Genomic DNA, 17258 nt, shown 5'->3' with positions numbered 1-17258 from the left:
ACACGTGAGAGCATGGGGAACTCATGGCACAGCCAGATACACATGGGTACTGGCATCCCAGGGGCAGGGGCAGAATCTCAGGGCACTCTCTGGCCTACTTTGTAGAATGTTCAGCATGTGAGTGCCACCACCAGCCTTCCAGCACCCCCTGGGCAGACTGTTTATTGTGCTCCTGTGTATTTTAGCTGGAACCCAAGACAAGGAAATGGTGCCTTTTCTTATGCGAGCACTTGGAAAGGTGGTAATAAAAGATACCACACCTAGAGTCCCTCGGGTGGGCTCCACACCCTCCGAGCCACAGCTTGGTGATACTGGGAGGCTGGGAGCCAGGAGTCACTCTGCAGACTAGAGAGCTTGCCTGCTTCTGTGAGAGATTGTTTTTATGGCCCACACAGGACTTATTGAATTGCCTCCTCCCTTCCTCCCCTACCCATGCACGTAATTCCACCTAGCAATTTTGAATAAGCCAATTTAAAATGTTTATACACATCACCAAAAAAAAAAAAAAAATCCCAGACAGCTAATGACCATCTCTTCAAACAAGCTGTTCCAAAATGTAGTGAACTTTAGTGGCCAGCAATGGGGAAGCATAAACAGAGGGTTACACGTTAGTGATGAGACTCAACACACAGCTATTGCTACATGAGGTTTTCAGCCAGGGGGGAAAAAAAAGATGAAGGGGATTAAAAAACAAAAAGACAAGAAAGAAAGAGCAAAGGGGTGTGTGTGAGTGGCCCAGGTCGACTAACAACCTTCCAGTCTTGGTATCTCTCCTTGGGAAACACTCATTATTAACACTTCAAAGAAGCTCTGAAGCCTAAGGTTTTGGAAGGACCCAATTAATAAACACTAATATGCGGACACTGCGGAGAAGGACAGGCCTATTAAGAAGTGACTGGCAAGATGGCACAAACTCTAGAAACCATGGAGACACAAAGAGGAGCTGGGAGGAAGCAGCTATCCAGACAGGCAGAAGCGAAGCAGAACCCTGTGGGTCAGGGGCAGAACAGGCCACACGTCCGTGGGAGGCCCTGACACGCACTAGCCACGACAAAGCCCATGCGATGAGAGGGGACAGAGGGGGTAAAAAAAAACACAAAAACCAGATAATTACTACTGCTGTGTTCTTTGCCTAGGCAGAGACGCTTCAGGGCTGACCCTGTAAGGGAAGAACAAAGGACACAAGACCACAGAGTTAGGCAGAACAGCACACACCACGTGTAAGCAAAAGTCATCAGTGTGCAGGGAGGGACAGACACAGGCAGCAGTCGGAGAGGGAGGCCAGCCTGGCCTGGGAGAAGGGGGTGACATCCCCAGAGTTCGTGTGCAGGCTCTTATGGCCTTCGCTGAGGAGGTAGAGGTGCCAGGGCAAGCCCCCAAGCTTCAAGGAGAAGTGTTTTGTCTCTAAAAGCATATTCCGGAAAAAGAGAAAGAAAAAAGAAAAACCAGAAAAACAAACCCAAAAAAAAAAAAAATTGCAAAGCACACTGCATGGGTTTCAAACACCAGGCCTTTGTGAGTCCCACTGGTTGAGGCAGGGAAACCCACTGAAAGTCAGCCATGGGGTCCCCGAATGGAGCCAGGCTCAGCCTGGGCTGGCCACCAAGGCCACCAGAGGTTTTCCAAGTGCAAAAAGATACATTGTTTTGCAGGTCTGAGGCCAATTCTGGATCCCAGATGGCTGCCTTGGACTAGGTCAGATGGGCATCTAGAAGGGTTATTAGTGAGTCTTTCTTGGGGTTGATAAGGATTTGGGGAGACATCATGCCTCTTCTCTGCCAACTCACTTTCCCCACGGGCATGGGAAGCAGCCTTACTGGATGATCACTAAAACAGCTCTAGCCCCACTGTCCTGAGTTTGTCTGGGGTCCCATGGGCAACATACAGAATGTGACATCTGGCAGTGTAGAGGGGTAGAGTAACCCAGTGACCCAGGGCCAGCCTGGGCTACAGCATGCACTGTGATTCTATTTTAACCTATGGCCACTCTGGGAGCCACAAGTGGCAAGGAAGAGCTCAGACTTCCCCAAGGTCAATTGGCAAAGCCACACTAGCATAGCAGATCTGTATTCCAGCCCCATCTCCCCTCTCCGAAACACATGTTCCAGGAAGGGGGTGCTCTCACACAAGGCACTGGCTCATAGGCCTGGCACTCTTGCCCTGAGGGATAGGACAGGGCATGACCGCTGGCCACACCTCAGTCAGAATTAGCCTGTGTATCGGACCCGAAGCACAGCTGCAATGGATTTATTCATTTTAGTTTATTCTGTATGGGTTTCTAAGGTTACAGTGGGGCAATGGGGTATTTGTTGAGTAATTCAATTTTCAAATTGAAAGAGGGGAGATAAACAGGAGGGATTTGGAAGACACTGTGTGTTGTGGGGAAGGAATCTCAGTCTACTTTTGGAGGAAAGGGGGCTGTGGATTTGGGACCCTGTGTGGCTATTGTCACACTGGGTAGAATGCCAGAGGGAGTGAGTGCTCTGGTTGGCCTTCCTGGATTCCAGACTCAGGTGACCATGGCCAAATCAGCCAGTGTTTGTCATTTTATGTCAACACTTAGGCCACACCGCTCTCTGGGAGGACTTGGTGCAAAGTCTCAGGGGAACATCTAAGACTCCATGTTGAAAGTCCTGCATATCCCTAGATGGCTCCCAGTATACCAACAGACAGGGTCTCTACCTGGGGCATCTGATGAACAAGCTTGGCCCCCGTTACTACTATGCCAGGATAGCACTAGGTGAGCAGATCAAACCAGGCAGAGGCAGGATGGTTTCAACCAGTCCCAGCCTGATCTCCCTGGATATCCCATTTGTCCCTGCAGTGAGGTGAGGTCTCTGCATATATGCTTTGGTTCAAACCATGAAACACACGTGGGTGAACAGCACCTCCTCTCCAGAGTCTCACAATCACCACCCTGAGGACCTTAGCTGGCAATAAGAACTTCTCAAGCATGGCAGATATAAAGCTCAGGAGGAAAGACAAGGACAAATACTTAAAAGAGGGGCTCCGGCCTCACATCTCTTCTCTGCATCCCAGTATTCAAACATTGATGAGGTTTATAGAACAGGCCTCCTTGGGGAGTCAGCCCTCCTGGTACCAGGTCCCCTATAGCCAGCCCAAGTGTCTCAGCTTCATCCCCATCCCAACCTTCCACAGGCCAGCTCTAACTACAGACCACTAGACAACCCCCACTCAACCTCCACCCAATTCTGATATCAAGGGCTAATATACCCCCAGAGCTGTTTCTATATTGAACAATCCTTATTCTCAAGTGGTGACAATAACTAAAAAACTACCCAGGATGCATCAGTTCAGAAACAAGATATGGTTTACTCCATCATGAAACCATTTTTACTAGGCCTTGAGCTGTATAATCCTGGGTCTTACAGAGCCTGGAGCCAACATGCCTGCTTTCACAGCCCTCTATGGTAAGCCTAGGCTACGGAGTGTGTAAGAGGTCTCCTGTGTGCCCTGCTGGGGGACCTCACTGGACTCTCTCACCACCAGCAAGAGATATGAACAATGCAGAGAGAAAAAGGCTGGGAAGGCTTCCGAGGGTTCCCACACCAGATCTGAGGCAAATGAGAACAGGATGACGTAACAACACATTGTGAGACCTCATGTTTCCTATGGCACAGCAAGAAACAAGAGGTGCCCATGCCTGCCCGAGCATGGGTAGGATAGGACACAAACCAAGTGTCTCAGTAGGCTGTACCCACAGTTTCTCACGAGCAGACACCCAAGTTCAGCCTTGGGTTCTGACTTGAATTTTTCCTCCTCAGTTCCATGGCCATCGTTGTTTTAGAATAAATATGTCTGATTGAATGCCATGGTCTACCATAGGAAGGGACATGCAAGTGAGCCATTGGATCTGTGCCAGGACCCTGTCCAGACTGGGAGGAGGGAACTGATATAGGTCCACACTCCCTGGAGGCCTATGATGGGTTTGAATAAGAATGGTCCCCACAGGATCACACATCTGAATGCTTAGTCACTGGGGAATGGCATTACTTGAGAAGGATTAGGAGATAGGTGTGGCCTTGTTGGAGGAAATGTGTCACTGGGAATGGGCTTTGACATTTCAAAAGCCCAAGCCAGGCCTAGTATCTCAGTCTCTTCCTGTTGCCTGTGGATCTGGATGTTAAATTCTCAGCTCCTTCTACAGTACCGTATCTGCTTGCATGCTACCATGCTCCCCGCCATGATGATAATGGACTAAACCTCTGAAACTATAAGCAAGCCCCCAATTAATGTTTTCTTTTATAAGACTTGCTGTCTTATAAAATGGTGTCTCAACAGAGCTCTATGCCAAGGCCTTTCCACCCACAGCCCATCTCCAACTGCCCCTTGTCTCACGTCCAGCTCTGCCTCTGGAGCTCTCTGATGCTCTGCCTGACTCCACCTGAGACAGGTCCTCCAGCTCAAATTACCCTCCTGGGGGCTCCTTTTCCTTCTCTGGGCTTCATGGAAGCCCAGATATTTCTGTACTAAAAGTTTAAAGAATATTTTGTTTTCTTAGCACCTTTTCTCTCTAGGAAGTAGGGGTTGTCACACGCCAAAGACATGAACTGATACTGTGTAGGCTTGACCAAGGCCTCCCGGATCACACAGCTTCCAAGGCAGGCATACTCTAGCATCTTATCAGCCACCTGTGCACTCTGCCCTGAGAGCCCTTCTCTCCTCTCAGCCTCACGGCCAGGCTCCACCCTTCCGTCATTTATCCTCTCTCACTCATGAAGCACTGCTCCCTGTCCCCCCCCCCCCCGACTCAATACTCATACTCCATGCTCGATTCTCACAGGCCTCGCATCTCCTCTTGAAGACACTCTACAGTTTACCCAGAAACCAGCACACAGACATACAAACGGATGTCTCAACGAGAGGCTAGACCCCTAAAACTTGGAGGCCAGCAGCCTGCAGGATAAAAGAGCCTTTGGGCTTCACTTCCAGAGTGCACTGGCCCAAGATTCTCCATACACTGTACCACAGTGAGAGGTGCCAGAGTAGGGACTCACCTAAGCTCTGCCTGGCAGCCACTTGAGAACATGTAAGGGTCAGAGGATGCTGAGCCAGCCCAGCCTGCCTTGATAGGCCAGGCTGTGGACCAGCAATCCATGGGCACGCAGAGTAACAACTGAAACCACCGAGCCAAGCCTGTTCAGACGTCCCCTCTCCCCACTGTTTCTTAGTCTCAGGCCAGTAACTCACAGTGAAACCAACGAACACCATTCAAAGACATGACCTGAACTAGAGAAGCTGCCCTCAGAGAGGCATGACTGAGCTTGCTACGACAAACTGTCATGTGCTCTGCCCCGGGCACAGGACATACCCAGAGTTCCAGGTGCTGTCACACCTAGTGACCATCCTCTTATGAGTTGTGTCCCCACCAGCCACAGTCAGAAGAGGCATCAGGCAAGCAAGGGCCAGAATGAGGCTGGCAGGTGGGTACACAGACTGCCTGCTGCAGAAATATGAGGGACACACAAAGGGAGCCCTCCTAGCCCTTCTCATCCTCAACTCAGTAACTGACGGGAAGCTAGAGAGACGCACTGCAAGCCAGATGTCACTGTGCCACAGCGGGCAGACTACTGAACAGACAAGAAGATGCTGGGAAGCCCCTGGCACTTCCACATAGCCATGTGCCCTTGGCACGTCCACCTGGAGGAGGATGGCCCAGCATGGGCCTCTGATGCAGGGAGTAGGGAATGGCAATGGTCACCTACCACAGACATGGTCTCTGGGTCCCCACAAGCACAATGTATCTTTATTGTACAAGCAAAAAGTCATGTGCCCCAAACCAGCATCTCCAATCCAATTGTCAAAAAACTCTTTTCTTTTTTCAGTTAAAAAAGACAAAAACCCTAAAAGCTCTACAACTTTGGGTTGATTTGCCAATCATCGTGAGGGTTAAAAACAAATTGCACCAGGGTGAGTTGGTCCCAGCAGGTGAGCATCCTGGGTACTAGAAACGTGTCCCAGTATATGTGAGGGAGGCTGGCACTAGATGTGAGTCTGGTGGAAGGGGAAGGAGCTGCCTCACTGGCTTCATCCCTCATGTCACATGGGTCAGCTGAAGACTTACTGAGCAGAGTGCCCCAGCTGGGTGGGAAAGAACAGGGACCCAGGCAGAATGCAGGCTCCAACGCATGAACTATGTGGAATGGGGCAGGTATCTATTAATCTTTCTAAGTTGGCGTGAGCAGAGGGTAGGGAGAGATGGCAGAGGGGACTACCCTGCATGGTAGGGTAGAGGGCCAGGAAGCCCTAGCTGGAACAAGTCCTTTGTTTTGCAGTCCAGGGGATGGCACCCGAGGCCTGTCTTTTGCATGCTAGGCAAGGGCTGTGCCACTGGTTTATGCCCCCGAGACCCCTGAAACACATTCTTAGCACCTCCACATGCAGGGAGTGGGAAAGAGGGTGGAGATGGGGCTGGGTGCTGGCCTTTGGCCCTACACAGAAGTCACACCCTCCAGGGACATCAGAGCTGTCATCGGTCTGCGACATGCACGTTGTGGGAGTCCAGGTACGTGTGTAACACACTGGGTATCTGGAGAAGGTTGGGGTTGTCTTTTTGTTGTCATTGGAACTGGGAGACAGCAGACATGTATGCTGGCCACAATTACAACAGAAAACTACGTCCAACATCCAAAGAAAAGAAAAGGAATGAGGTGATGGGAAGGGTGCAGAATGCCCCGGTGTACGTGGTGGAGGGGCCACGGGAGAGGTAGGTATGCTGTTGCGCATGATTTTGGTGCCTGGGCGCAGCCAAGAGCATGCACACAGCTGACTGTGGCTGGGTGACTATGGACACTGTGTGTGGTAGGAAAGGCTTGTGGGGTCCACCTTTTTACATGGAGGAGGTGACTTCAAGGGCTGGAGTGGCATCCTATGAAATGTATGAGAGGTAATGAAGACGGGGTGGGGAGGGGAGAAACCAAGGGCCAGGAGGTGGGAAAATACAAAAGAACAAATACAGACAGATGGACACAGATACGGGTCCACTGAGGAATCGAGCACGAGGCTTGCTACTAGACTTATAGGCCCCTCTCTCAGACGTTGGGTGGTAAACCGTCCAGCCTGCAAATGAATATAAAGGGAAGAAAACAGAGAGACACTTATCAAGTACAGGTTGCTGCGATTCCTCCTCCACACCAACAGCCACACCAGTCTTGTAACTTAACATCCATGGCTCCATCTAGCCCAGCCCAAGCACCAAAGCCACTGACCACAGAATGGGAGGAGGCAACAGTAGGAGCAGAAGAGAAGCGGCCCGGAGGAGGAGGAGGGGTGGGGCAGGTGGGGCACCTTTATCAGTCACCATGATTTCTCTGGACAGAGATGGTGAGGACAGGAAAGCGCCTTATCGAGCAGCTGCTGCCGTCCACGGCAGTGATGAGCAGACATCCCAGCCTGAGAGCTGAGCCCTTGTCCCCTAGCCGTCCTGTGGACTTTGGAAGGACTCGGTGTTTACCACCGTCTGGCTCTGCTGTGGGAAGCGGGCAGGGCAGGGTAGCCAAGGCCTAGGAACGGGCATCGCAGAACACAGCAAGATGCCAGGCCCTGTTCCCTCCCCAATCATCGGGCTGATCCCTCCTGGTCCCGGCCACTTCCTGAGGTCCACTTTAGCAAACCCATCACCTGCCTCTGAGCCGCTTACATGGCGGGACAATTCCATTCTTTGTGCCCAAAGACTACACCTTTACATTTTTTTTCCTTTTTTTTTTTTGTTTTGTTTGTTCTTTATAAAGCTCTGGCCCCCTCTACACACACAGGCGTGCTCCTGGGACACCACTGAGGCCCTACGTGGCTGGCACATGCTTGGAGACAGGCAAGCTGGAAATCACCTTGGCCACGCGCTCCACCTCCATCACTGGCTAAACCGGAGCAGATGTCTGTGGACAGGGAGGCCCGGACGGAGCAGGGCTGCTGGGTCTGAACTGCCTTGGTGCCCGGGGGCGTGCTGGCGTGGGCAGGGTCCTTAGTGGGAGGGCCTCTGCTGGAGTCAGACAAATGACCTGGGCGAGGGGGGGAGAAGAGGTGACAGGCACCATGAGGCGCCAAGGGGCAGGGAAGGGTGTGGCTGGGGTGGCTTCCCACTCTCTGGCTGGGTGACCTTGAGGAAGTTGAGTCTCCTTAAGAAAACCAGTACACAGACAAGATCCTAGTCTATAGTGCTGGGGCTAATCAAAGAAAGCATCCCCTTTACTAACCCCCAGTGGCATGCCAGACCTATGCTGTGGAAGGTAATAGGTGTGGGCTCAAGGTAGCCATTGTGTGAGTCACGGCAGCGCCTCCTCTCAGCTTTGGGACAGGCACTGGGTTTGTATCACTTGTACAGGTGGCTCAAATTAGGGAGTGCTTGCAGGTAATTCACTAGTGCCTTCCCATCGGTCATACTTGGTGCTGGGGCTTATGGGTCCTCCCCGCTCAGAGCAGACCCTGCAGCACAGCTCTGGAAGCCTCAAAGGAACCCCAACATGCAAAGGGTACGGACTGGTGCCTAGCCCCTGCAGCACCGGGCACTGGGTACCACTATGGCAAGGCCTGGAGAACAACCCATCGTCTCCCTGCCCACAAAGGCAGCCACCTGATATCCACTAAGCAGGAGGTCAGAGGAAGCAGTCACTTCCATCCATTCCAGGCTGTATCCTGCATGGAAGTGCAGGGATGGGGTGCCCTGGGGCTTCCTAGGTACAACGTGGTCCAGGACTGGCTCCTTCCTTCCAAATGGGGCCAGGGCCTGGCTCTGAATAGCCCCTGTTCTCACACGGGTCTCTCCATCTGGCACTAGTGTGGAAGCCTGGGGCTTCCGTGGGCTCGCAAAGACCCTCGGCTCCAGTAAAAGAGGAGCAGGAAAAAGAAAACCCCACACACTCTTGCAGGTTTGGAGATATTGCACCAACCCATAGCTAGCCTCTCAGGCTAACTTGGGGTCCCCGAGTACCCTCCCTCCTCAGCCCAAGTACACCCTCCCCTAGAAGCAGCAGACCTGTGCTGGAGGCCACGACCTTGAGTTGTTGCACCAGGGGGTTCAGTAGCTTGCCAGCCTTCAGTTTGTTCTTGCTGGTTTTTCTCCTGCGGCCCATGGGAGGTGCTGTGTGGAAGAACCCCACGTTGGGAGGGAGTGGCTTGCCCAAGCGGCGGTACAGGGCTTCGATCTCCTGCTTCTGCTGGCTCTGTAGCTCAGAAATTTCCTTCAGATGCCTGGAGCAGGAGAGAGGAGGCAGGGCAGGTGGGCTTCCCCTGTAGGGAAAGGCTGGGCTACCTTGTCTGCAGACTTTCAACAGCACTAAGCCAGGTGGGAACAAGGTGAAGGACATAGTGGAAGTTCAGACATCCAGTATCATGACCACTGAACTGTCTCCATAGTCAAGGAGGCAGACATTACTCCGCACCCACACTTCTACTTGCAGTGAAAACCCTAGGTATCAGAGCAGATAGGGAAAATTAGTAGAATCAAAACTTCCTTCATCTCTCTTTCTCTTTCTTTCTTAGACAGGGTCTCTTGTACCCAAGGCTGACCTCAAATTTGTTATGTGGCTCAAGATAAGCTTATTGACTCCTGATTCTCCTGCCTCTAGCTCCCAAGGGCTGGGGTTATGGGTGTGTGGCACCATGCACAGCTGTCCTACCCCTGTTTATTGGGACAAGGTGTGTTATTTCTGCTATGCAAGGCAACTGCAGAAGCAGGAAGCCGACTTAGAGGAGGGACGGCATCATATGAGATTTGGGATTGGCGTATCGTTCCACTGGGCCACTGCGGAGAGCTACCGTGATGGTTATGATGTAGGTGGAAGGCAGGTAGATTGCTGGTGAAACAAGGTGTAGGCAGGGAAGTCTCTAGGACAGCTGGAGGGAAGGATGCAGTGGCCACATCTCTTGCTACTCTCCTGAAGGAGCTGAACTTCACTGCACTTAGGAGGCTTGGTACCATCCCCCAACATGGGACCTAGAATATTTCTTCCATCTCTTGTGTTGGGGAAACAGGTGTTTTTCACAGCTGAAATTGAGAGGATAAATTCTAACCTCTCTTCTGTATCTTCAATGATGGCCAATCTTTTAAAAGTGAGTTTCTCTATGTTCTCCTGGCTGGCCTGGGGCTCAATATGCAGCCTAGGCTAGCCTTGAACTTTCAGCAATCCTCCTAGCTCAATCTCCAGAGTACTGGAATTGTAGAAGAGGTGTTAAGCCTAGTTCTCTAATATTTTTTTAAAAAAGACTTTAGCTCAAAAACAAACAACAAAAAACACACACAAATATCAAAGATCTAGTCAGTAAAATGCCTGAATGAAAAAATAAACACCCAACCCACACATAAAAATAAACAATCAAATAAATAAAATATCCAGGAGCTAGTCAGTAGAATGCCTGCCACGCAATCATGAAGACATGTGTTTGGGTTGCCAGCAAACCTGCAATCCCAGCACTGGAGAGAGAGAGAGACAAGAAGATTCCCGTGGTTTGTAGGTCAGGCAGTCTAGACAAATTTGTGAACCCCACGTTCAGTGAAATGCTAAGGGGAGGGCATGATCAAGACACCTGATTTTGACCTCTGAGCTCTTCCTTTGCACACAGAGCTGTGCATGCACACATACACACTAATACATATGAGTGCACACACGCATGAACACTCACACATACACAAACCAACTAATAAAATACCAAGTGGAGGTAGCCTTCTCCCTGCAAATGCAAAGAGAGACAGCAGTATTTCCAGAGGAAGGCTGGATACCTATGGGGCTGCTTGGGTCAGTGGACACGACCCCTTCTTCCAGATTCTGAGCATAGATCTGTTCTGGGGTCTCAGGTGGCATCCTCTCCTCTACTTTCTCACCTCAACAAAAGTTCCACTATGGTCACTTGGGATGACCTTGCCAGGAATCCCAAGCCTGGCAGTCTTCATGCCCTGCCCTCCACACAATCTTGCACAAACTTTGTAGGCTTACTGACCTCCTCTCAGGGTACCTGTAGTTCCTGAGCTCATTTAGACAGCTGCAATAAACCTCTACTCTTCAGTCACTGGCGGGGTCTCATGGGCCCCATCACAGGAGCTCCTGTTAAAATCCACCTTCCCTCCCCAAAGGAGAGCTTAGGGCATTAGTGATCCCTGACCACTGAGGGGCAGAATGAGTACTTTCTGGGTGAGAGACAAGCAGAGAAGACAGATTATGAGATGGGGGAGGCAAATCAATAGAGAGGGAAGGAGGGGAGGGAGCAAAGGCTGAGGAAGGTACAGGTTTCCTGACTCTTAGCATGTCCTCCCGGAGGTGACAGAGAAAGGAAGGGTGATTTGCCACCCAGAGGAGTCAGAAATCATGCAGGTGGCAGAGCGTGGCTGTCCCATTGCAATGATATCCTAGATGGGGCCTCTTTCGTCAGCTTGGAGGGTGGAAGGCCTCTGCACTGTTCCCTTGCTCTGATTAGCACCCACCAGTGGACACTTCATGGCCAGGACTAAACTTCAGCCAACATTACTGACCAGGCCCAGCCTAGCCAGATGAGCCCTCCCTAAGCATCCATCCCCTCCCAATGCTGGCTGGGTGAGTCCCACTCCAGCCAGACGAGCCTTGCCCCCAGATGATGGCGAGCCTCTCCATTGCATACTGGTCAAGGGAGCTGTGCCCCTCTTATCCAGGTGAGCTCTCTACATGCACACCTGGCGGGGTGAGCCATGCCCCCCAAAACGTACTTTTCCCGCAGACTGCGTAGTTCCTTCTTTATGTCTGCGTCCTCAAACTCTGAGTCATTGTCACTGCTGATGTAGGATGACTGGGAGTGGAAGGAGGTGATGCTGATGGTGGGGACTTTGACACCTGCCCTGCTGGGTGTCTCAGGGCCCAGCGAGCCAGCCCTTGAAGACCTGTGCAGGAAGGCAGTGGCCTTCTTCACGAAGTCACTTGCCACACCGCTACTACCCGGCAGGGAGGACTGCTTCTGCACCTGGGGCCTCCTTCTCGGGCACTCATCTCCAGAGTCACTGGAGGCAGGCTCCTCAACGCCAACCTCAATGGAGGAGGCTGTCTGCACCCGCCGCACTGCCAGCTTGACATCAGGGCTGGAGGGGATCTCGTCCAGATAGACATCGGGTGGGGCAGAATACCGCAGGCTGTGAGGCGATGCCAGAGTCCACTCATCCTGCGTGCTGACCACGGAGAAGCGGCCCACAGTTTTGGCTGGAGAACTGCTATCCGGCTGTCCTAGCCGCTTATGAGGGGACCCAGAGACCCGAGCGCCGCGCATCTGGGCTGGGCTGCCTTCTGTGACGGTCCCCTGGCAACTCTGCACAGATGCAACCAAGGCTTCTCTGGGAACATTACTGTTCTGATCTTTGGGATCCATGTGTGTAGGGATGGAGGCAGCAGAGGCATCCTAGGAAAGGGTGGAAAGGAAGAGTGTGTGAGAACCAGCTGAGGTTAGAGAGCCCTGCCCCCTTGTGGCCAGTGTGTGTTGAGTCACCTTTACCTGGGGGGCACTGGGTACTGAGGGGGAGTCTGAGGCCACCTGCCCTGTGTCACTGTCACAGCCCAGTGTGTTGCTGGAAGATGACTCTGCTGTAGGAACACGACAGCATTACTGAGGCTGGAGAGAGAATAGTAGAGAATGGCTTACAGCCCAGAGGCCCACGCGGTGAGAGTGTGGCTGCTGGGCAGGGAGGGGTGACATTCCAGGGGTCCTGAAGACTGAGAATGCACTGTGGTGCCCTATCTTGGGGACATCACATCCTGGAGGACGTCCACAAGCCTGGGGAAGGGAAGAGGTGTTGGATGGAGCACTCTTGCTTTGGGCACTCTGACTTCGGTGGATGAAACAGTTTCTAGATCTCAGAGGATGCAGTAGAGCAGATCCCAGCCCTACATCTATGGGGTCTAGCTAGGGAACACCTGCTACACACATGTATACACACACACACACATACACACACACCACTCCCCTGTTTTCAGAGCGGGACAGGCAAGCTTTCTCGGGCTGCTATGGAGAAAAGTCCAGAGAGAAGCGCATGTGAGCAGAGACTCTTTTACAGTGAAGTCACAGACGGGGGGGGGGGGGGGGGGGGGGGGGGGGGGGGGGGGGGGGTAAGAGTTGGGTCACATGCTACAGGGGTTGGGGGGTACACATATGCTAATGAAGCCTCCAGGGGGACTGGGGAGCCACCACACACCAAGACAGACCATAAACTGACACACAGACTCACACAAGTGTGCTTTGTAGACTCTATATAGGAACTGTACATTTCTGGGAGACCTGAATCCAGTCTCTATTATGTCCTCAAATTATAGGCAAGACTTAATCCCCTTCCTCATCTTTGTATACCTCCAGGGACAAGGGGCTGACGTCATGCCAACTGCATTCCTGTTATGAAGTTCACCTGATTGGACTTGAATCATGAGTCAGTCTTCTGGAACAATCCCTCTACTGCCTACCATGACTTCTGAACTCTGAGAAGCATGTGGATTTGTGACTGGTAATACCCCTTATATGATACAGAGGCTCTAATACCTTCTATAGAAGATCTGGGATGCTGACCTCAGCTCAAGGCTGGCACTGGGTTAAGGGCAACAGAAGCACTACATCTGATCTCTTAAAGCACTGGCCCAGGAATCAACACAGCTGCCCCTTGGGTCCACCAGGTGGAGCTGAACTGCACCTCTCACTACGAAGGCAGTTTAGACCTGAGGGGGCCACCTGGTACTGACAATAACTCTTACCTTGCCAATCCCTAAGAAATCCAGATGAGGAAATCTGGCACCTTAGAAGGTGGATCAGACCCTAGGGTGGAGACTCAAATGTTTGGTAACAAACCAAGAACCATGTGATCTCAGGAACTCGGAAGGCTGAGGCAGGGATCAATGCAAGTTCAAGGCTAGCCTGGGCTACACAGCTATTTCAAAAGGAAAAAAAAAAGGGGCTGGTGAGATAGTTCAGTGGGTTAAGATACTTGCCACCAAGTCTGATGACCCAAGACTCTCATGATGGAAGGAGGGAAGCCACCGCCACAAGTTAACCTCTGACCTCTATCTATACCACACAAACCATGAACCTAGGCAAAAGTCTCCCTCAAGGAGTACAGAAGAGAGAAAAGCAGTGGGGTCTGGGCTGCTCTCCACAACCTTAGCTGTCCAACTAGCACTCCACTTCCTTATTCTTCTAACTTTCACTTTGCCAGACAGGGACAGTGAGAGTAGTTCCTTCTGTGGGCTATTTCATCCCCCAAAGCACGAAGGCTCTGGGCTCCAGGAGGACTGCAGCACCTGCAGAGTGTAGCTTGCACTACTCTGACCTTGAGTTGTTACCTGTCATTGGAGAAGACGCACCCTGTTCCCGCTGGGTCAGGGCCCATCCTGCAGGGGCCGTTTCTGACTTTTCCAACTGGAAGAAGAAAAATGGAAGAACTGTGAGCTTGGCTTATCAACATCTTAGGTACTACACCCTAAACCACTGATCTGTGACCCCTCTATGGCTGGAAATGTCCCTCACCTGCCCTGCCTCTTCCATATGAACAAATTGAGCTGAGTCGATTGGCACCACACACCACGGGTGCGTCACCAAGAGCCAGCCAGGCCCTGCATAGCTGGGATGCCTGCCCACATCCAGTCCTAGCCAGTGAGGGGATATTGGAGTGAGTCAAGCTACTCACTGAGGGCTGGGCCTGCTGGGTGAGGCTTGGGGTCCTGTCACTCAAAGCTGAGGGCAGGTCTCCTCGCAGGGGCTCCAGGGTGAAGTCTCTATCACTTGCCTCCATGGGAGTCCCAGCCGAGGCCGAGGAGGTGGGCACATGCTCCTGATAGAGCAGAGTCCGCAGTTTCTCATCCAGGCTCTTGATGGTGTTGTCCACGAAGCCCACCCTAGGGGGTGGCCCTTCCCCATCTGATTCCAAGGCTGAGGGTGGTGGTGGGGGAGCAGTAGGCCCTAGAGGGGGACTGGGGAGCTGGGGAGCTGCCAAGCTGATAGTTCCCACCGTGATGGGCAGTGAGGGTGGTGGCTGACCCTGTACAGGCTGTGCGGCCCCAATGGGGGGGCTGGGCTCTGGCACTGAAGCAGGCAAGGGCTCCCCTAGAGTGCTGACATCCCTGGTTGAAATGGGCTCCCCCAGACCTGCGGAGCCGCGAGAGGCTTCTGGAGCTGGGGTGCAAGGTCCTTGACCAGTAGCGAGGGGTTGGGCAGCACACTGGGTATGGTGAGTCTCGACCAGTGGCTGGAGGGTCTCGTGGATACTGGCTGGTCCTTGTTGAGTCCCTGGACCCCCTGCCTGCACGGCAGTCCCTGATGCTGACTCTGGCACGGTGCTGGTGGCTGGTGCTGCCGGGATTACAGTAGTCACAGGAGGGGAAGATGGGGCCAAGGGGGCTGAGGCTCCACCAGGAGGGTTGCTGGAGCCTGCCTGGCTCAGGAGCTGCTGAGCAGCTGGGAAACTAGGTTTGTCCTTCACGGACAGCTGGTCTGGATAGGGCGCTGGGTCTAGAAGAAAAAAGGGAATGATTGGCATCACTTACTCTGATCCTATTCAACCGGTCCTTCCCTGCCTACACTGACTACCTGGCTGGGGCTCCTGCAAACTCATCTTTGTTCCTCCAGAGGCTCAGTTCCGTCAGGACCACTGTCATCAGCTCTGAAGGGATGGTTCTCACCTATGGATCTCCGCTCCTACAGAGTAGCCTATGGTGTTCCATAATATCCCTTTCTCACCATCTGGTTGCAGCACTTGTCAGACATGGTCTTTTCACTACCACCTGTATGTCCACACTGTTTGTCTATGCTGGACAAAACTGGAACATGAATTTAGAAAGTGAAGGGGTTGAGGGAAGCAGTGAGTTATCCATGCCCCAGAGCAAGGTGGAACCCAGAACCTTCCAATCCATCAGATACCCAGTGTTTGGTACATTCAGAACATAGAATTGGAAAAGAATTTGGGGAGTGAAGGACCTGGGGATTGCTGTGGAACAATCTTTGTACACTGTAAATATGTATTGCTCTCATCGTTAATAAAAAGCTGATTGGCTGATAGCTAGGCAGGATTTTCGGAGCAGAGAGAATGCTAGGAAGGAGGAAGGCAAAGGCTGAGAGGTCACCAGGAGGCACAGAGGGAGCAAGATATGCTGGAGAATAGTTAAAGCCATGAGCCATGTAGCAATACATATATTAATAGAAATGGGTTAATTTAAGTTGTAAGAGCTAGTTAGTGATACGCCTGAGCTATTGGTTGACCATTTATAATTAAGTTTCTGCGTTTATTTTGGAGCCAGGCAGTTCCAACAAAAACTCTGCCTACAGGGGATCACATGAAGACACAGTTCACCAGTATTCTGCTAGAGCACCCAAAGCTCTAAAGGAAGTCACAGGGACTATGATGGGAATTAAAGAGAGGGCACAGGGTGTGATTATGTCTCAAACCTATATTGTTTGAAGCTCATCATTTCTCACGTCTACTCACAGAAGCCCTGTGCCCTTTTATAGACAGGACATAATGTGGAAGACTGTAGCTAAGGAGATGCCTCCATGGATATAGTGCCAGTCATGCATAAGAATGAGTTTAGATCACGAGCATCTACCCAGAAGCTGAGCATGGTGGTATGCACCTATAATCCCAGTACTGGGGATATGGGGAGACAGGTAGCTCTCTGGAGCCCATTGAACAACCAGTCTAGCCAAACTGGAAAGTTCCGGGTTCAATGAGAGACCTTTCTCAAAAAATAATATGGATGCCTTAAAAAAGAAGTGGAGAGTAACCAAGGAAGGCTCCCAACATCAACATCCAGCCTCCATACACAGACATAGGTAGACTCCCACATGGACATGTTCAAACATATACCTATGCATAGTCTCTCATACACACACAACGAAAACCATAAAAAGGCGGTAGGAGTAGGCTAGTTAGCAGGATCCAAAGCCCCTCTCCTGTGCCCAGACCCATGCAGATCCTCCATCCCTGCCCCACCAAAGGTCAATAACTGACATGTTCTCCTTCCTGTTGTCTTCATGGTACTGGCATGTCTTCTAAAGAACATACTTGTTTTCATGGTTTAGAAGGCTCTTCTATCCATGGGCAGAGGTACAGAGGTGCCCTTGTTCAGCTCGGTGCACACTCAGAGATGCTGCTGGCCATAGAGAACCTCTGGTGTCAACAGAGGATGGTGAGGTACCTCCAAGGTGGGGGATGGTGTCCCTTCTATGGCAATCTCTCAATGCTCATGAACCTTCCTTCCCTCCTCCCTGAGGAAGTGGAAAGGCCTTCTGATTGTGGTAACCTTAATATGAAA

General features: G+C 51.8%; 1 protein-coding gene across 13 annotated transcripts in view; it reads right to left on the bottom strand.

Moving 5' to 3' along the window:
* The window catches only part of Wnk2 (WNK lysine deficient protein kinase 2), a 107981-nt gene that overhangs the window by 7372 nt on the left and 83351 nt on the right, over nt 1-17258 (bottom strand). For 4 of the 13 annotated variants that reach the window (XM_050144355.1, XM_050144351.1, XM_050144359.1 and 1 more), the window contains 7 exons: nt 14639-15459; nt 14295-14370; nt 12466-12554; nt 11693-12372; nt 8993-9207; nt 7848-8018; nt 1115-1159 (listed from right to left, as the gene is read on the bottom strand). In XM_050144355.1, the coding sequence (XP_050000312.1) occupies nt 1115-1159; nt 7848-8018; nt 8993-9207; nt 11693-12372; nt 12466-12554; nt 14295-14370; nt 14639-15459 (2097 nt within the window). The other 9 variants (XM_050144356.1, XM_050144363.1, XM_050144360.1 and 6 more) reach the window with 7 other exon arrangements.

This window comes from Alexandromys fortis, unplaced genomic scaffold (genome assembly GCF_014885135.2).
Source record: "Alexandromys fortis isolate MF-2015 unplaced genomic scaffold, M_Fortis_MF-2015_v1.1 scaffold_1, whole genome shotgun sequence".
Taxonomy (NCBI): Eukaryota; Metazoa; Chordata; class Mammalia; order Rodentia; family Cricetidae; genus Alexandromys; species Alexandromys fortis.
Note: the sequence above shows the minus strand (reverse complement) of the source record. Positions and strands in the feature narration are given on the sequence as shown.